This window comes from Phycodurus eques, chromosome 2 (assembly GCF_024500275.1).
Source record: "Phycodurus eques isolate BA_2022a chromosome 2, UOR_Pequ_1.1, whole genome shotgun sequence".
In the NCBI taxonomy this organism is placed as follows: Eukaryota; Metazoa; Chordata; class Actinopteri; order Syngnathiformes; family Syngnathidae; genus Phycodurus; species Phycodurus eques.
The window spans coordinates 3,766,079-3,786,432 of record NC_084526.1 but is presented as its reverse complement, the minus strand read 5'-3'; the positions used below and the strand labels follow the sequence as shown (position 1 = coordinate 3,786,432).

Below are 20,354 nucleotides of genomic sequence, written 5' to 3'. Positions count from 1 at the left end.
TTAAATGTCTAACAGAAAGTAGCTGTAATACCATTTGGAATGAGGCAACACCAGCAAATTTTAATTTTATGAACAAGTGTCGGATAGGGAAAAAAGGCGGCGGTATTGCTGTTATTTTTAAGTCATTATTTCAGTGAAAAAAATTATAGTGGGTGATTTTAGCTCTTTTGATTATCTCAGTTTTTTAGTTAAAGGTGACCCAAAGGTTATTGTTTTAATAATGTATAGACCTCAAAGATACAAAAGAAAATTTATGGAGGATTTTTCAGAAATGTTGTTAGTTATTACAACTACAACTCTTCTGTCATAACGGGAGACTTGAAGGTTCATGTTGACAGTAACGGAAATAAAATCTAAAGAACTCTCTGCTATACTTGACACATTTGACCGCTCTCAACATATTAAGAGTCCAACCCACACTCAAGGTCTCATCTTAGACCTGGTCACCTAAGGATGTTGAAAGTCTCTCAGTTGACATTAAGGATATAGCTATTTCTGACCATTTTTGTGTATTCTTTGAATTACAGATTCTTCCAAAAGTTCAGACAACCTTTATGTCTATTAAGAAAAGGTACATCAATGAGAGTACCACCACCATAGCTGTGCCACAAACTGTGAATGCTGAGACAGTTGATGAACTTTTGGATAATTTCACCTGGAAAATCTCAAATGTCATGAATGCTGTCACTCCTATTAAAACTAAGACAATCTTGAGGTGACCTAGAACACAGTGGAAGAGGACAATGATGGTAAAGACCTCTAAATAAAAGGGTAGTAAAGCATAATGTAAGTGGAGAAAAACTAAACTCCAAATTAATTATGACCTCTACAGACTAAGTCTTTGTAATTTTAACCAAGAGTTAGTCAGGGCTAGACAGCAACACTTTTCTGAAATCCTCAGTAAGAACTTCAACAATACTGTTTGCTGTGGTTGACAAGCTTGCAACACCCCCCCCCCCCCCCCACACACACACAAATCAAATAGCTCCAGAACTCCTAAAAGTGGATAAATGTAATGAATTTTCTTGTTATTTTCGTGAAAAAATACAATCCATCAGGTTAAATATCAGCACAAATCAGCAAAATGATAAAACGATAGATCTGAAAACTCTATTACCATGTCAGAATTTTATATAGTTGACCAAAAAACTGTAGAGAAACCGGTTCAGCAGCTGAAACCATCAACAAGCTGTCTTAACTCAATACCACCTGACTTTTTCAAATCTCTTGCGAAGTCTGTGTTAGCTGATTTGCAGCAAATAATCAATTGCTCACTTCTGTTAGGTGAGTTTCCTCAAGCGTCCAGTGATAGAACACTGGACGCTTCCATGTTCGCAAGCAATAGACCCATCTCAAATTTCCTTTTCAAAGTTATTATTTTTTAAATCTCAGCAATTTATTGAACTTAAAATGACTTTTGGTCCACTTGGTCCAGAACAATGCCCATGGAAAAGAGACCGCAGAAGTGACGTCATGCAGTCGTGGGCCAATCGTAGCTTAACCCTAGTGTTTGGGGTCCGTCCGGAAATTCAATCCAATGTTCCCATCGCGCCCCGAGACCGCGGCACCCAGAGACAGAGTGTGCTCCAATTTCTATAACTTTACTACTGAACGTGTTGGCTATTGCTAAGGATGCGTCAGTACATCAGAATCAGAATCAGAATCATCTTTATTTTCCAAGCATGTCCAAAAACAAACAAGGAATTTGTCTCCGGTAGTTGGAGCCGCTCTAGTACGACAACAGACAGTCAATTTACAGAACACTTTGGAGACATAAAGACATTAACAAAAAACAATTGTGCAAAAAGATGCAGAGTCCTCTAGCACTTAGAGCAGTTTGAATGACTAATATTATAATAGTCCGGTGCAATGACCATTGTGCAAAGGGCGCCGAGACTTCAAGGAGTGTATGCGGTTTAAAGTGACGAGTAGTGCGATAGTCTGGGACAATGTTGGTTGTGCAAATGTTGCAGATACTCCTCAATCAGTGTGCAAATGGAGCAGATGCTACTCTGGCATGAGTGGCCAGTATATGCAAATAGTGCAGCATGCCGAGACAACTACAGTGAGTGCACGAGTAATACATACATCCTCTCATGGGCCTTTTTTACATCCGCCATATTGAATGTGTCAGTTTTACTTACATCGAGTGGCACACACACTACCACCGCTCTGAGTTATTGAAGGTTCCGGGGTGCGGAGAGCGCGCCCGGAGTGAACTTCCCACTGCACCCTATGTTGATATGTTCTGCGTTTGTTGTGTCGGTACAACCAAGTGTAATGCAATTATATTTTTAGAAGGATATCTGGATGCTTATCTGTAATGGGATGTATCAAACAAAAGTGTATGCAGTGTTGTGTAAGCGTGCAGCCAGTAATTTCTAACAACTCTCGCTGTTGAGGTGGCCCAACTGGGTCACCTCACAAATATTGTGTGTGAACTATGTGTATCCTAGATGTAGACCCCCATACCCAACACCGAAGTACCCGGCCCCCCAACGGGTTTGACTTAAACTCCGGCACTGGGCAGTGGGTAGGTGTCTGCGACAGTTGGAAAAACCTAACAATATGTATTAGAGAAAAAAGGTGGGGACTACTTCTCCCTAAGTGTGTGTGCATGGCACTTTATGTGTGTCCTATATGTCAACCCCCATGCCAACACCGAAGTACCCGGCCCCCCAACACGTTTGACTTAAAAGTCCAGCAGTGGTTGTGTGCGACATTTGGAAAATCTAACAGTGTGTTTTGAACAGAAGTGTGGGGACTAACTCCCCCTAAAAGTCCATGAGGTCCTCGGAACCCCATATATACAATGAGCAGCCGAAGTAATAAACATTCCCCGCAGCAGCGGTACCATGTGTTAACATTAGCGACATTGTGTAATGTAGACCCTGCACTAAAGTCCCACGTCGACATCAGGTCCAAAGATGATATCTGCATCCAGTTCCAGGTCGTAGTGTGCCAAGTCCAACGCCGCCAGATCCAGTTGGAGCTCAGATGTTTCCTCCTCTGGATCCTGCAGGAGGGCCGTCCTCTCCGGGATTTGGTATAGGGGGAGTGGTTCTCCAGACGACCCACCATTCGATTGATGCAGCTGATGATCAGCGCCCTAATGAAGGGAATACAACAACAATAACCGCAAAATAGAAAAACCCCCAAGTATAGTGCCAATTGAGATAATCAAACTACCAATTATCCCTTTCCATTTGCCAAACAATCTTTCCAGTAGATCATGAAACGGATCAGTTATTCCTGATTGTTCTTTAAGTTCATTAGATAAGGCCCTCAGACCGTTACGTGTTTTGGTGAGGCTCTCGTCTGGGGCCATATTACTGGGAATGAATGTGCAGCAGCTTTCGCCAAACATGGAGCACACGCCTCCTCTTACTGCCAATATGGAGTTGAGTGCCAGTCTGTTCTGATAGGCAACTAACGAGGTGGCAACCAGTTGGGCATGCACCTCCTCGAAGCGATACGTGTAAAATGTGTCAACCTTTGAACATTACAATGTATGTAGTTTATGCGATTTATGCTTTTGTTGGGGGTTATCCATACGAAAGTAGACTCGAAACCTGCTGCAATTTGGTCAACTAATTTATACTCATCTGGGACGCCTCGCGGGTCTTTGGTCCGCAGTCCTTTTCCTCCTCATGAGGGTGGGCAGCAGGATGGACAACTGTTTGGCAATGTCCAGGTCTGACACACTGTACATCTGTATGGGTGAGAGAAGGGAGAGAAAAGCACATCTCCCAGCCTGCCTGGTTGCTAATTCAGCACTGGTGTTACTATGTGCTTTAAATGTGTCAGCTTTAGAAGGAATGAGTGAGACTGCATGAGGTAATTTTACAGATACTGCCAATTCGAGGAGCAATTTGTGTTGCATCACTAGTGTGCCTGTAGTGGTCAGTAAAATCGCTTCTTTGCCATGCAGCTATGTGTACAAGCAGTGCCCTGCATGACGTAGGCCGAGTCTGTGTATACGTTTACAGTCTTACCTTAACATTAACATGCCCGATGGGCCGCATGGAGTTCTGCTAACTGGGCCGAGTGTGGTGGTGGTAGTTTTTCTGCTTCGAGGATTGAAAACACATTCTCTTCTCCGATATTTGGTGTCGTGATTTCATATGACGCGACTACATGTGCCATGTTTCGGTCAAAATGACTGTGCCCATCTGTAAACAATGTCATGTTTGGGTTTTCCTGTGGTGTGCTTTATACTGCCAATTTATCTTCCATGGCTAGTTCACAATTGTGTAACGTGTCGTCATGGTCCCCTAGTAAGCCTGCTAGGTTAGCTTGTGCATTTGTTTGGAAATGAAGTTTGGCTTGTCTTAGCATCTCTGTGAGTTTTAAATGACTTTTGGGTGAGAGTATGAATCTTTTGCTGTTCAGGAATGACGTCACCACATGGTTGATATGTATGTGTATCTCGCCCCCTTTTGTTAAAAAGGGGGAGAGGATGACCCTTCCTCCGCCACTTGAAACTTCCCGAACAAGACGTGAGGAACAAAAATGTTTCTCTCCAATTAGTTTCTATGTAAATATTACCTCATCCTCCAAGTTTCTATTTTTAATTTTTTATTATTATTAATTTTTCATGTTTTGCTTTGCAGACTAAAATAGTTAATTTTGTTGCTTCCAATTGCTGATTGTGTCTTTCTAAAATGATTAAAAGTTTTTGTTTGGTGGGAGCCGGGCCCAAATCGGGACCAAGACCTCCATCAAACATGTTTGTATTTGCCCATTTGTTCAAATCTAATATTTCAGTTGCAACCTTGTTTGACGGGCACTCTTCGATATTTTTTGTAGCACACTTGGATATAGCTTCGCCCCAAGTCCCTTCTCCCTTATTCACAGTAGCAGTCAGATTGGTCCGCCCATGGAAAAGAGACCTCAGAAGTTCTTGTCCGTTTGCTTTGTGGCCAAAACTGCTTCCCGTCGTGACGTCATGCAGTTGCAGACCAATCGTAGCTTCACCCTAGTGTTTGGGGTCCGTTCGGAAATTCAGTCCAATGTTCCCATCACGCCCTGAGACCGAGCCACCCAGAGACAGAATGTGCTCCACTTTCTATAACTTTACTACTGAACGTGTTGGCTATTGCTAGGGAAGCGTCAGTACAACCCCAATTCCAAAGAAGTTGGGACGTTGTGGTAAACATAAATAAAAACAGACTACAATGATTTGCAAATCATGTTCAACCTACATGTAATTGAATACACTACAAATACAAGGTATTTCATGTCAAAATTGATAAACTTTATTGTTTTTGGCAAATAATCATTAACTTAGAATTTTATGGGTGAAACACGTTCCAAAAAAGCTGGGACAGGTGGCAAAAAAGACTGAGAAAGTTGAGGAATGCGCATCAAACACCTGTTTGGAACATCCCACAGGTTAACAGGCTAATTGGGAACAGGTGGGTGCCATGATTGGGTATAAAAGGAGCTTCCCTAAATTGCTTAGTCATTCGCAAGCAAAGATGGGGCGAGGTTCACCTCTTTGTGAACAAGTGCGTGAGAAAATAGTCGAACAGTTTAAGGACAATGTTCCTCAACGTACAATTGCAAGGAATTTAGGGATTTCATCATCTATGGTCCATAATCATCAAAAGGTTCAGAGAATCTGGAGAAATCACTGCATGTAAGCGGCAAGGCCGAAAACCAACATTGAATGCCCTCAGACGGTACTGCATCACAAACCGACATCAATGTGTAAAGGATATCACCACATGGGCTCAGGAACACTTCAGAAAACCAATGTCAGTAAATACAATTCGGCGCTACATCCGTAAGTGCAACTTGAAACTCTACTATGCAAAGCAAAAGCCATTTATCAACAACACCCAGAAACACCGCCGGCTTCTGTGGGCCCGAGCTCATCTAAGATGGACTGATTGAAAGTGGAAAAGTGTTCTGTGGTCCGATGAGTCCACATTTCAAATTGTTTTTGGAAATTGTGGAAGTTGTGTCCTGCGGGCCAAAAAGGAAAAGAACCATCTGGACTCTTATGAACGAAAAGTTCAAAAGCCAGCATCTGTGATGGTTTGGGGCTGTGTTAGTGCCAACGGCATGGGTAACATACACATCTGTGAAGGCACCATTAATGCTGAAAGGTACATACAGGTTTTGGAGAAACAAATGCTGCCATCCAAGCAACGTCTTTTTCATGGACGCCCCTGCTTATTTCAGCAAGACAATGCCAAACCACATTCTGCATTTGTTACAACAGCGTGGCTTCGTAGTAAAAGAGTGGGTGTACTAGACTGGGCTGCCTGCAGTCCAGACCTGTCTCCCATTGAAAATGTGTGGCGTATTATGAAGCGTAAAATACGACAACGGAGACCCCGGACTGTTGAACAGCAGAAGCTTTACATCAAGCAGGAATGGGAAAGAATTCCACCTACAAAGCTTCAACAATTAGTTGCTGTTGCTATTGTTGTGACATGCTGATCACTCATTTGAGTTCATATTTACAATTTGTTATCTTTCATTCTTATTAGCTAAATGTATCACAACGAATTGATGGTGGGTGCCGTACATGTGCTACATGCCCATCACGGCTTCTTGTTGACTCGCTCCTGTCATGGGTGTGTGTTCCGGTTTTTGTCTTCCCCCTGTTTCACACACACCTGCTCCTGAGAGCATCTTCACCACCTGTGCCTCGTTCACCCTAATTACCCCTTGCATTTAACCTCGTGTCTCATTCGCTCTCCTCGGCAGTTCGTTGTACCTTGTCGTCGCGTTCCAGCATTCCTTCTTTCCACGTCAAAGACTCACAGAAATACTAGCGCCTGTTCCGATTATCGACCTCACCTTTTTGCCTCATGTTTTTGGATACTGTTGCCTTTTTTGGGTTGCCTGCCTGTGTACCGACCTCTGCCCGTATATGAAAACCTATCTTTTTTTTTAAACTGTCCATTTGTTTTGGAGTCGTGCATTTTTGGGTCCTATCCTCTGTTCCGTTCACGACAGCTCCGGTATTGGAGGTAAACAGTGTTACAGCTGCGGGAGTTGAAAGGGAATGTAGGAAGTAGTGAACATGTTGGAAGCATTACCAATGTCCCAGCTGTTTTGGTATCCTATGCTATCAGCTGGGGCATGGTTTAAGCTAGGGATAAGGGAGGTGTGGGGAAGGGGACTGTGTTTTCCATTTTCTTAATTTTTATTTTATTTATTTAAATTTTTTCCAAGGTTGTGGTTTTCATTCTCATTTTCATTGTATCTTTTGGTGCACTGCTACTGAACATCCATGTTAATCCAGTTAAGCCATGTGGTATGCTTATATACTGTAGAGGGAGTTATATATCACCTCTTTTCTGAGTTCTGACAATCTAAAGCCAATAGGCAGTGCCCTAAGGTTTGTCAGTTGGAATGTTAGAGGGGTCAATTCCCCTGTTAAACGGAACAAAGTAATCCTCTGAACGAACTGAATGCTAAAATTGATTTTCTTCAAGAAACTCCTTTTTAATCATCTGACCATGCAAGGCTTCAAAGGGGTTGGGTTGGCCAACTTTACTATTTACATTTTCAAGCAGCACAGGGGGGCAGCCATTCTTATCAATAAATCGGTTCCATTCTCAATGTCGACGGTTATTTCGGACCCTAATGGCTGATATGTCATTGTCACAGGGAGCATTGGTAATAACAATTTGACTTTGGCGAACATATATGGTCCTAACTGAGACAATGAATATATATATATATAAACAATATGTTGGTTCCTTTCAACTGGACACTCCCCCTGCTGTGTAGGCACTCCCCCTAAATTAACCCTTTTGTTTTCAATTCATTGGCTAAACTAAATTCATGGTAGTAGTGCACTCTTTTATCTGTGACCCAGTAATATACATTGGGTACGGAAAGCATTCAGCCCCCCTTAAATTTGTCACTCTTTGTTATATTGCAGCCATTTGCTAAAATCATTTGTACATTTTTTTTTTACTCAATGTACACACAGCACCCCATATTGACAGAAACAAAACTAAATTGTTGACATTTTTGCAGATTTATTAAAAAAGAAACACATTTGGTTCATATCTGAACATCCCAATAACACATTACTATCATTTAGAACTTTAGCAAATTTGATCTCATCACATTCTCTCCGACTCTTGAGTTTGTTTTAATGGATTCATTTTCACTACTCCACCCATACCAACAAACCAAATTACTAGATTCAACTTCTCAGGTATGTTACCATCCATCCATCCATCCATTTTCTGAGCCGCTTCTCCTCACTAGGGTCGCGGGCGTGCTGGAGCCTATCCCAGCTATCATCGGGCAGGAGGCGGGGTACACCCTGAACTGGTTGCCAGCCAATCGCAGGGCACATACAAACAAACAACCATTCGCACTCACAGTCACACCTACGGGCAATTTAGAGTCTCCAATTAATGCATATTTTTGGGATGTGGGAGGAAACCGGAGTGCCCGGAGATAACCCACGCAGGCACAGGGAGAACATGCAAACTCCACACAGGCGGGGGATTGAACCCCGGTCCTCAGAACTGTGAGGCTGACACTCTAACCAGTCGGCCACCGTGCCGCCAGGTATGTTACCATACTTCCCTAATCCTCCTCACATATCATCTCACCTGATTCCACTTCCAACCAACCTGTTCTAGCTCATTTCCCTGTCTTTTCCGTGTTTCGTACTTTCCTTCACATTGCCTTTCTTTTCTTCATCACCCCCTTTTCCCTCCTTCCTTATTCTGTCCCATTTCTCCTGATATACTGTACTATTCACCCCCAATTTACCTTTATTTTCACCTGCTTGGCCGGTCATTTTATTGCTTTTCACCTCACTCCCCAATCTTTTAAGTGATCGCACCAATTTTATATATTTATTTCACTTTTATCCAGCCAAGGCAGCAAACAGTAAGGTGCCTCAGCAGCTACACCCCTATAAATGCCTACACAAACTCTGGCCCCCTTCAGATTCTCCAATCGCCTAACCTCCTACCAATTTTAACCTTTGTGGGAATAGGTCATTTGGTCAAGGAGACATGAAAAGGTGCCTCTTTTGGAACATAGGAAAGGACAGCACTGTTTCAAATGAATTCGACTCCACTTTTCCTAGTCGGTGTCATCGCGCGACGTCGAGTATTGCTGACGTTCGGTCTCGAGCTTGCGGACTTTCCCTGCAAAATATTTGATCAAGAATAAAATAAAACATCTACAATGTATTTTACCACAACATGTCAGCACAGAGCAACCAAAGATTACATCCATCCATGTTCTGTACCGCTTTATCCTCACAAGGGTCGCGGGCATACTGGAGCCAATTAACTTATCATACATTTTTTTGGGGATGTGGGAGGAAACCGGAGTGCTTGGAGAAAACCCACGCAGGCACGGGGAGAACATGCAAACTCCACACAGGCGATTTGAACCCTGGTCCTCAGAACTGAAAGGCAGATGTGGTAACCAGGCACCAACGTGCCGCCCCAAAGATTACAATATTTGATATTTAGGCTTCATTCATGTTTACATATTACTACAAATGATATACTTTTATTTCACATTTTTTGCAAAATGTTTACTGATTAATAAAATACATTTTTTAATAATTCACAAATTCTACCCATGTAGTGTTTCTACAATGATTATAATAAATATAGATACTAAAATTAAGTCCAACAATATATTAGGATCATACTGCAGAAGCCATCAAAACCCTGGATCTATAAACATATTTTTGATAATCTGCCTATAGCCACTGATTGTATATCATTCTGGCAATTGGGTTTGTATGTTTTGTTTTATGAATAAATGAAGGGGAAAAAGTTATTTTCTGTTCTTTTTCTTTCTCACTCGAACTTTTGTCCCTCACACATTTCTGTATTTTATATTTTGTGTTTACAGTTTTTTTCTGGATGGAAATTGTTTTATATTTCATACATGTAAAAAAATTATGTTTGCATTGCCATTGTTCACAAAGACTATATTCTTCATGCATGTTTGTTTACATTTACCGTTCTGTACTACTTTATTTTATTAAAATAATTGTATTTAATTGTTTTTTTTTGTCTTGCGTGAAGCTCTCAAGCATCTTCATGTAGTCTGTAATTGTCTGTGGTCTGTTGCTTTAAATATTTTCTGCCTTAAAAGGATTGTGGGTAATATATCGCCACATATCTCTATATCTCTATCACCACTCTGAAAAATAGTGGCTCAAGTATACACCAGAAATGTTTATAGAAACCCATCATTGCCTGAAGCTCTACCTGTTGGCATATTGTTTAAGGCCTAATGTATCTGCGAGGGTTAATGGGGCGTCAAAAACTCTTTACTTTCTGAAGTTAACTGAGGGATGTTTAGGTTACTGAAAAAAAGTTTCAATGTCGTTTGTATTCGGCTGCTTATGGGATGATGAGCACACGAAATTCGAATGACCTGATTTCAGGCCTCTCAGCAGAAAAATGTCTACAACTCAGGAATGCGTGGATGATTTTAATTCATATTTCACATGCTTACCGAGATACCATAGAGACAATATTACATCACAAGTACTAGAAAAAGTTGGTTTGGCAAAATATGTCCCCTTTAAAATTTGCATCGAGGCACCTTTCCTAAGCATTTTGTAAAATTTGAACGCCCTATCTTCCAAGTAGCTCCGGTTCATCTCGGCCAGGTAGGATAGGAAAGTAAAGTCATAGAAATATACAGTACAACAATTATGAGATCTATGAGGAGAATTCCTGAGCAAAAATGAGAACCCGAAGAGGTTCTCATTTTGCCTAGTCTTCAGGTGAGTAGTTGCAACGGGTTCTTATGCATCTAGCCCAGTAAGGCAACCGCAAAGTGGCGACCCACCTGCGAACTCTGAGTGGTCCCAAACTGTCACGTACGTGGTTAGGGCGAGGGCGAGTAACACAAGGTAAGAACATGGTGGACCCAATTGGAGGGAAGCAGGGAGGCAAGGCAGGAGTGCGGGAGTCTCAAAATAATATTTAATCTTAGAAAAGGGAAAACTGAACAAAGTCCCACAACAGATACCAATCAAATCAAAGTAACAAAGAAACACTCGAATATCTAAAACTGGAAACAAACTATGACTTGTGAGTAAGACGTGGAATAGAAAGGGAAAATGACACCTGACAATGACATACCACAATGATAAAGACAACTGACGACTATGACATGGCAGAGACACGTGACAACGACAATGAACCGACAAGAACTGAAAGAAACCAGGGAACTAAATACAAACAGATAGACGAGACAACGAGGAACACCTGGACAAGACATGAGTGGCTGGAGAGAGCTGATTGGTCGACACAAAGCAGACGAGAACAGGTGGACACAACAACTTAATGAGCACACGACAAACATGGAACAAAACTAAACACAACCCAAACCAAAACACAGACCATGACACAAACAAAGTTTCACCCGTGTTCCTCACTACACTCTTCGCCCCAGCAAGATCCAAAAGGGACAATGCTCTATTCCACCCAGGGACAATAGCAATCTGTGACTGACCTTACTCCTTACGTGACACAAACGTGAACACACTCCACTGTCAATAGGCACCAATGCAACGTTCCACTTTTCGTAGGTGCCACATGAGGTCTTGGAAGCGGTTTCGGACCATAATTCCGATGATTAGTGGGTGTCCCAGTTTTGCTGACCATGCATCACGCAGTGATGGAAGTTTGACCACCCCACGCAAGAGGAGGATGGCAATGAACGGCAATAGTTCAGGAAGGGCCATGAACCAACTGTCATGCTGTGTCTGGTGTCCATGCTGAACAGTCGACTCCTGAATATTTCGAAGCATGCCAAGAGTGACGAAACAGAGGAAACTGTAAGCGACTCGACACTGTTCTTCTGACCTATGCAGTTGGCTCTCCATCTGCAGCGTAGGATTCCACTTGGCTGTGATGGAGATGCCTTCCGACCTGTTCTTCATGCCACACTGTGCCTTCTTTTGCCTTCTCTGTTGGCCCAGTGTGTGTCTCCAGTTGACCTCTCTTTTCTGGTGGCGGTGAAGTCTCCTCATCTGCAGGGTGATCATATTTTTTAGATGTGGGCAATGAAATATGATGTGAGCTATAAAAACCTCAATCAAGGTTAGAAATCCACGCAAAGATATCATTTGAATTATAATTCCAAAACATCACGTATGCTTCCTTGGTTTTGATTTTGCATTCTTTTCGTCTTTTCCTAAAACACAACTGCCATAATCAGCAAATGAAAATAGGATGTTTAGGAAATCTTAACAGAAAAAAATTCTGAGTCTGGACTCAGCTCAAGGGCAATGTCTTCTCCATCAGTCACAAGGGGTTGACTTGGTTCGGGATCAAATCCAAAGCCTGCTGAGTGCTGTAGACTTTCTGCATCTTCGTTTCCTAGTTGACTGAGTAAGTGAACTAGTATGTGCCGCGAGCGAGCTATTTATCCATCTCGGGTCTATTGTTCAGTCATCGTTCACGCCGACACCGACCCTTCTTCCATACCACACTCAGTAGGCCTGCTTTTACATTTTTTTCTATTTTTTTTACCAGGATTTTCTGTGTTTATTTATATAGCACATTTACAATGTCCACAGTCGCACAAAGCGCTGCATGGTTACAAAAAAAAAGTATGTATATATAACATGTACATGAAAGTAGTGCTATCAAGAAAAATTTAAAAAGTGTACCAGGACACCGCAATAAAACACTTCAAAATAAATGAAATAAAACCATATTGAAAAATCAAAATGTCAATGGCAGAAATAGGAGGGAGGCCTGTTGACTGTTTCGCCATTATTTTGTGAAAAATAATCATCAACTTGCCTATGCTATTTTCAACATCACACAAGGTGGTGTTGACCAAAACTTGTTTTTCAAGCTGAGTATTCTTGTGGTCGACCACATTCCGATGTCCCTGTTAGACAATCAGTCAAGCACTTAACGCGTGTCACGTCTGTGTACCGCTAGCTAATCTGGTAAAAATGGCTGCATTTACAAAAGAAAGGTGGCTAATTGTAGGCCGTTGAGTTGTTCGTTTAAAACACAGAGCCTTTGTGCTGTCCTCTAGGAATTGCAGCAGGAGTAAGAAAACCCTGGGTTTTTTAGTGTTAGGCAGCAGTACCTGGCAGGCACACAACCCTGGGACTTTTTCACTGGGTGTGGGGCCACTCACTTCTTGCAACAAATAACTCATGAATATGCGAATTGCTTGTGTATCCCCTCACTCATACTCTCGTCCTGTAGACTTTTATAATTTACATAGTCAATCCCACCCCACTTCAGTTGTACACCCGTTTTCACGACCCTTGTCCTGCGTGTTTCTTTCTTCTTGTCCTTGTCCTGTTCTATCTTGTCCTGTCCTTCCCTCACAGGGTGTAGCACTAATGCCCCATACAACACTCATATCTAATGTGCCATTGTTCTAGATATATAAGGATTTACTTTTCTCATCTTGTTTACAGTTAGTACTTTGTCTTTTGTCTTCTTTTCTCACTCCCCTCTAGAAACTTTGTTCTGTTGGACTGATCGACTCTGATTCTCAATAAATAGCCATTATAATACTAAGAAAGCACAGCAGCAGCTTAAAAACTCCACTGTGACACAGTAAAACTGTTCCAACATTAAAAGGATACAGATCCTCCATTCTGCTTGACCTAACAGCCGAAATCTAGAACAACAGTTCTAGATTTCAGCGGTTTTACGGTTTCATTCAAACACACAAAGTGCACAACAGGAAGTGGAATTTTAGAGAAAACAAATCTACAGGGGAAACTACAGGGGGAACAATGCAGAGGGACTTTACTACAAAACGGTACAGACAAACGTGTGGAATGTGGAATGGAAAAAGTGTGGAATGAGGATGAGCGGTGAGAGATGCGGCATTTCTGTGATCGTTAGTATAAGCCCAATTATGTACCAATTTGTACTTGGTAATCAGCAAGTTGTACTCACGTTGCATAGAACAAAATTTAGGCAGGCGGGTCAATCCTCTTGATGGATGGGCAAGGGTGCCGACAGGTTGGTTTGAAGAAAAAGGAGGAAAAGGAAAAAAAGAAAAAGCAAAAGAGCCAGTGGCCGAAGCGCTTGGGTGACGTTGTTCATCATGTGCTCAGAGAAAACCTGCGCCCGTAAATCCTTCCTGCCGGACTCCACAAACGTGTAGTTTGGGGAGCTGGCAGAATAACTCTGTGGTCAGCGATCGTCGGCGCGGCAAGGAAGGTTCGGTCGGGCCTAGCCCGTCTCGGCTCACCTCCCCCACCTAGTGGTGAGGAGTGGGGCTTCTTGGCTGGGAGCCAGCGTCTTCGGCGGCGCAGGAGACCAAGAAGCAAGAGAATAAAAGGCTCCGGTCTTTTGTACCAAGAAAAATGGGGTTGCCCCAAAAGGCAAGAGCGGGAAGGACAGACCACACCTCTGATATTGAATTTCACTTCTAGAAACATCTGTGGTCTAAAACCATCCATCCATCCATCCATCCATCCATTTCCTGAGCCGCTTCTCCTCACGAGGGTCGCGGGCGTGCTGGAGCCTATCCCAGCTGTCATCGGGCAGGAGGCGGGGTACACCCTGAACTGGTTGCCAGCCAATCGCAGGGCACATACAAACAGACAACCATTTGCACTCACATGCACACCTACGGGCAATTTAGAGTCTCCAATTTATGCATGTTTTTGGGATGTGGGAGGAAACCGGAGTGCCCGGAGAAAACCCACGCAGGCACGGGGAGAACATGCAAACTCCACACAGTCGGGGCCGGGGATTGAACCCAGGTCCTCAGAACTGTGAGGCTGACGCTCCAACCAGTCGGCCACCGTGCCGCTGGTCTAAAACCAGTGCAGCTAAAATAAAAAGTAAATTCCCAGCTTTTGCATTGTCTCACACACCATGGTTAATCTATGCAATGAGTGTTTTAACCTTATTTGGTGGCTTAGAACACTTGATGTCCATTATGTAACATTTCCGTGTTGTCTCAGGTAAACACAATCATATTTGGTTGACAACAGATTTAACCAGCTGACCTGCAAGAAACAGTCATTTGTGACATTGGTATGATATACACTGGGAGCATTAGTGCAAAGTTTGTAAAAAATCAAACATTCATCACTGTAAAACTGTGGGTGCTGATAATGAGCTTGTAATGACTCTTAAACACCAGTGGGTGTCGCCCGTGCCCCACCAATGATCCCGGATGGTCCATTGTACTTCATTCGAGTCCCTGCGAAGGTCTGGGAGTTACCGGTTCAACTTGTGGCCTGTCTGACTAATAAATACATTGTTGTCTCGAACTGTCACCTTTGAAAAGAGGGTTTCCCAAATTCTTGGTCATTAAATCAGTCCGCAAAAAAAGGGTAATTGTTCGAGAAACCAGTAGGAATGGCTGAAGGAGGACTGATGATCAGTTTATGGCTCAGGTGACATAAACCAGATTTCCTGTGTCTTGTGGGGGTTGCCGTTGACGTGTTCCATAAGGCGTATTCGCTACACGACTCTACCTCTTTTGCTTTTGTGGACTTTTCCCTACCAGTGTCTGTGTGGTTGTTACCTATTTTATATATGGACATTACTATTTTCAGTTAGTCCATTTTGGCCAGGCAAAGATAGCGCAACATTTTTGGTTTCTGGCTGTAATGTCAAATAAAACTCAACCCTGAAATGTGTCCCTCCTGGTAGGTAAAGAAGCTGAGCAAAATATTACAAACACACCTTGTCAAAATGCAGTGTAGTTGTCAATGTCTCTGACTATGTCAATCATATCAGAAAAGTATTGTATCAAGGAGCTATATCATCATCAAAATGTACATTTTCACCAATTTAAAGGCTTGTCAGCAGTACATAAACTATGCTTTTTTTTACATCCACAATATTAATTACAACCCATTATTGATGTCCAGGGTAATGTTCCATTCTTTTCTAGCTAGCCATATCAGTAAGGGGGCTGTGAAGTGTCCTTGATCAATGGCACTTCAGCAGTGCTTCAGAAGCAAACTGGCCCCGTCCTTCAACCTGTCCTTACAGATTGTCTTAGATATTTGTTCATTATGAAATGTCTCTTTCCACCTCTTCCCTCTTTATTTAGTATCATTTATTTGAGTTGATAATACAATTGGCGGCACGGCGCCCGAGCGGTTAGCACATCCGCCTTCCTGTGTGTTTTCCGTTTGCATGTTCTTTGGGTACTTCTGTTTCCTCCCACATTCCAAAAACATGCTTCTTAGGTTAATTGAAGACTCTTAAATTGTCCATAGGTGTGAATGTGACCTTGCGAGTTGAATGGTTGTTTGTCTTTATGTGCCCTGCGACAGAAAATGGATCGATAATACAGTTTTTGTGAGTTGTGCAAATAAGGAAGAACTTATAAAACACATTTATGTAAAAAAAAAAAATTATTTCAAAATTTACGAATCGAAACTATGATTCACACTGGATCTCTTTCATCTCACCGCCATGTTAGAGCAGCATTCCTCTCTGTCTGAACAACTCCTCCAACTTCTCCTCCAGAGCTGAGTTAGTACCTTTTAGGCCTTTTACCACATCAGAGGCCCACACAAAATACTGCTGGACCCGCTCTGCCGTCCAACCTTAAAAACACACGAGAGAGGGTCAAGTCTAATGCTACTTGAATCTTTGTTTTTGTGGAAATGCCTTTTATTACATGTGAAATCAACAGTGTCTCTCAAGTATACAGTGCCGCGAAAAAGTATTGGCCCCCTTCTCAAATTCTTATCCATCCATTTTCTGAGCCGCTTCTCCTCACGAGGGTCGCGGGCGTGCTGAAGCCTATCCCAGCTATCATCGGGCAGGAGGCGGGGTACACCCTGAACTGGTTGCCAGCCAATCGCAGGGCACATACAAACAAACAACCATCCGCACTCACATTCACACCGACGGGCAATTTAGAGTCTCCAATTAATGCATGTTTTTGGGATGTGGGAGGAAACCGGAGTGCCCGTAGAAAACTCAAATTCTTATATTTCTGCATATTTTCCCCATGTAAACCAGTAAACCAGGCTACCAGAAGTGACGTTGCACTTGCCAAACACAAGTGCGCTACACTCTATACGCAATGGCGAGCAACGTGTTGGAATATGCGGAGGAGGAGGACTTCAACGTACAGGTGCACCCAACTGAACTTGGCATCGTCCAACCGCACGTTTGAGCCGATCAGGAGGTCGGAACCTGACAGTGACAACGACGGGCAGCCAAGTAGCAGCTGTACAACAGAAAAAGAAAGTGGCCACTGGCTCAATGTGACAGTATGTCAAAAGCATGTCTTTTTATACAGCCAGGGGTGCCAATATTTTTTAGCACGACTATACGTATTATATATTCATTTCAGTGACACGGCACAAGCTTTTACATCGTATGCAGTATTCCTATATATTGTGTGCCCCTCGCTGGAGTAGCGTTATAACACACCGCACAGAAAGTCTTTGCCGTGTGTCTGTTGGCTTGTCACATAGGCAAAAGTACAGACGACAGTACTGAAAAGTACTGAGTGGGTCTTTTTTTCCTATTCCCAAGTGCATCGTAACCATAATAGAGTCGTAGGTATATACAAGGAAATCCTCACCTCTTGTATGCGCCGCTTCGCCGCTGCACCGTGGCGGCTGCGAGATTTAGTTCTTTTGCTGGCGGTTGATGTCTCGATGCCCATAGGAAAAATAACTGGCACCGCAGCTGATTTCAGCCTCTACCTCTGTATCTAATGCTTTCTGCTCAGCTTTTCTCAAAACACGGCAGTTCGAAGTGATCAGCACAGTTTGGAATGCTTGCTCGGCACCCATAGCTGACCACGTTTCTTCCCCTGTCAATTGACTTTCCCTATCCACTGGTCACGTATTCCTTTTTCACTTGGAAAGCCAAAAAAACCTCTTGCCGCTGCCTGAACCATTTGTACAACCAAATGCCACACAATAAACCATCGTGACATTGCTAAAACATCCATCCATCCATCCATTTTCTGAGCCGCTTCTTCTCACTAGGGTCGCGGGCGTGCTGGAGCCTATCCCAGCTGTCATCTGGCAGGAGGTGGGGTACACCCTGAACTGGTTGCCAGCCAATCGCAGGGCACATAGGTACAAACAACCAGTCGCACTCACAGTCATGCTTATGGGCAATTTAGAGTCTCCAATTCATGCATGTTTTTGGGATGTGGGAGGAAACCGGAGTGCCCGGAGAAAACCCACGCAGGCACGGGGAGAACATGCAAACTCCACACAGGCGGGGCCGGGGATTGAACCCGGGTCCTCAGAACTGTGAGGCTGACGCTCTAACCAGTCGGCCACCGTGCCGCCATTGCTAAAACATACAACAACAAATATACAAGGACGGGAACAACAGCATGGAACAACGGCGAATGAAAAGGATGTTTGGCTAGTGTGACATCACAGCGCCGGAAAGAGATGAAGACCGGAAGGCATTGGATGCAACAAACAGACGGCGCATTCTGAATCATATTTATCGATTTAACTGCTGTATATCTGCTACATAATCACTTCGAAATGGCAGATGTGGTTGGTAAAGGGGTTCTAGAGTTATCAAGATTTTTTTTTAAATCTTTGTCCTCTGACCTTTAAAGGAATAATTACCTCAGCTAGTATTAAAATGACATTAAATCCATCTTAATTATTTTGTGTTTAAAAACAGACAGACAAGTAGGTGCCTACCAACAGGTGTGCAGCGGTTCAAATCCCTGAGGTTGTACAGTTTGTCTGCCAGTTTGACCAGTTTGGCCTGGTGGCTACAATGAGGCGCATGTTCCACCTGTAGACGCTTTCTCTCCGCTTTGGGGAGACTCTTAACGTCTGTCACCTCCTGAACAATACCAGCAACGATCTGTCCAAACTTTGTTTCCAGTTCTTCGGGCTTCGTGTCTGTGTCCTCCAAAGTGTCATGAAGCAGAGCAGCCTGGCAGGAAAGGAAGGTACAAACTGGATAGTGCTTGCAATGGAAGATATTCATTCATTCACCGCTTATCCTCAGTAGGGTCGCGGGTATGCTGGAGCCTATCCCAGCTATCTTCGGGCGAGAGGCGGGGTACACCCTGAACTGGTCACCAGCTAATCGCAGGGCACATATAAGCAAACAACCATTCGCACTCACATTCACACCTATGGGCAATTTAGAGTTGTCAATTAACCTACCATGCATGTTTACCTGGTGAAAACCCACGCAGGCACGAGGAGAACGTGCAAACTCCACACAGGCGAGGCCGGATTTGAACCCAGGTCCTCAGAATTGTGAGCCAGATGTGCTTACCAGTTGTTCAACATGTCGCTACCAGTGGAAGATATACTACATGAATACAACTTAAAGTATACATACTTGTAATACTACGATGTCAGTGATGCCAGCTTCATGGCTGAGAATCCTCGCAACTCCTAACAATAAAAACAGCGCAGGGTATTAGACAGAGCAGTGTTACAAAGATTTTTATCTATCGATACAATTTCTTCACTGAAATAATTTATTAACAATGTATGATGAAGGTATGGCCTGGACTTGTTCTTAAGTCATTGCATTATTGAAGTAATACATTTTATATGTAATGCACTTTTAATGTGATATCTCAAAGTGCTATAGAGGATAACATAACGGATAAGTCAGAAGATACAAACAGTTGAATGAACCAGTAAAAACAAATCAAATAAAAACGCTTTTCCTTGGTTCTACAGCTGGCCTTTCATATTTTCCTTTAGCGTTCACTGTTCTCCAGATCAGTTTTTTTTTTCAAGCTACAACATGCAGATTATAAATGAATATTTTGAATATTTTCTTTAATACAGGTATACAACCGTCTTCTGAATGCGCAGCAAAGTGACACTTACCGATCGGGTGGTTAATATAGGGCGTTTTTTCTGCGTCTTTACGACGCTGGTTTCGATGCTTTTCAGCGGCGAAATTAACTGTCTCTAACAGAAACACTGCGTTTGAATCCATAGCGTACACTTTACGCAATGAGAATTAAATAACTCCTCAATGGAAGGTTGTTCAAGACACCGCGGTCAAGCCAGCCTCCACTCGTAAAGTAGCAGTCAAGCCAGCCGCCCCTACTTTTGTTCATACGAGGCATTACGGTAATAGGTCGTCAACTCGCGGCGAAAGCCACCTTCAAAATAAAAGCTTACCAATAATACGGACGTCAGTGCTCTTCAGTTAAGGAATGCAACCAGCAAGGTTAATTTGAATCTTGAGCTGCATTAATTTTTTTTAGTTTATTTGATATCTTATAATAAACGGTAAATGGACTGCACTTATATAGCGCTTTATCTACACCATCACAGTGCCCAAAGCGCTTTACAAAGCCACACATTCACACACACATTCATAAACCAATGGGCGACTGCTGCCATGCAAGGCGCTGCCATGCCCACTGAGAACAAATTAGGGTTCATTGTC

At 42.9% G+C, this 20,354-nt stretch overlaps 1 protein-coding gene across 7 annotated transcripts; it reads right to left on the bottom strand.

Moving 5' to 3' along the window:
- Positions 1 to 1,762: 1,762 nt before the first annotated feature.
- Positions 1,763 to 19,999, bottom strand: hddc3 (HD domain containing 3). 7 transcript variants are annotated; one of them, XR_009767236.1, is made up of 6 exons: positions 19,784 to 19,999; positions 19,281 to 19,336; positions 18,623 to 18,863; positions 16,397 to 16,534; positions 13,911 to 16,249; positions 11,978 to 12,004 (listed from the first exon to the last, which is right to left on the bottom strand). XR_009767236.1 is itself a non-coding variant. In XM_061664258.1 (5 exons), exons 1-4 carry the CDS (start codon positions 19,893 to 19,895, stop codon positions 16,404 to 16,406), a joined length of 540 nt encoding a protein of 179 aa, XP_061520242.1. In that variant the 5' UTR covers positions 19,896 to 19,999; the 3' UTR covers positions 9,057 to 9,140; positions 16,397 to 16,403. The 7 variants fall into 7 exon arrangements, 6 of the variants coding, with proteins under 6 accessions (XP_061520254.1, XP_061520263.1, XP_061520242.1 ...); XM_061664258.1 differs by lacking the exons at positions 11,978 to 12,004; positions 13,911 to 16,249 and adding an exon at positions 9,057 to 9,140; XM_061664240.1 differs by lacking the exon at positions 13,911 to 16,249 and having other exon boundaries at positions 11,915 to 12,004.
- Between the last annotated feature and the right edge of the window lie 355 nt (positions 20,000 to 20,354).

Coding starts and splice junctions, on each gene's coding strand:
- hddc3 (XM_061664230.1), bottom strand. CDS start 19,895: ATGGATTCAAACGCAGTGTTTCTGTTAGAGACAGTTAATTTCGCCGCT. Junction 19,337..19,783: donor CTATATTAACCACCCGATCG/GTAAGTGTCACT, acceptor TTTTATTGTTAG/GAGTTGCGAGGATTCTCAGC. Junction 18,864..19,280: donor CTGACATCGTAGTATTACAA/GTATGTATACTT, acceptor CTTTCCTGCCAG/GCTGCTCTGCTTCATGACAC.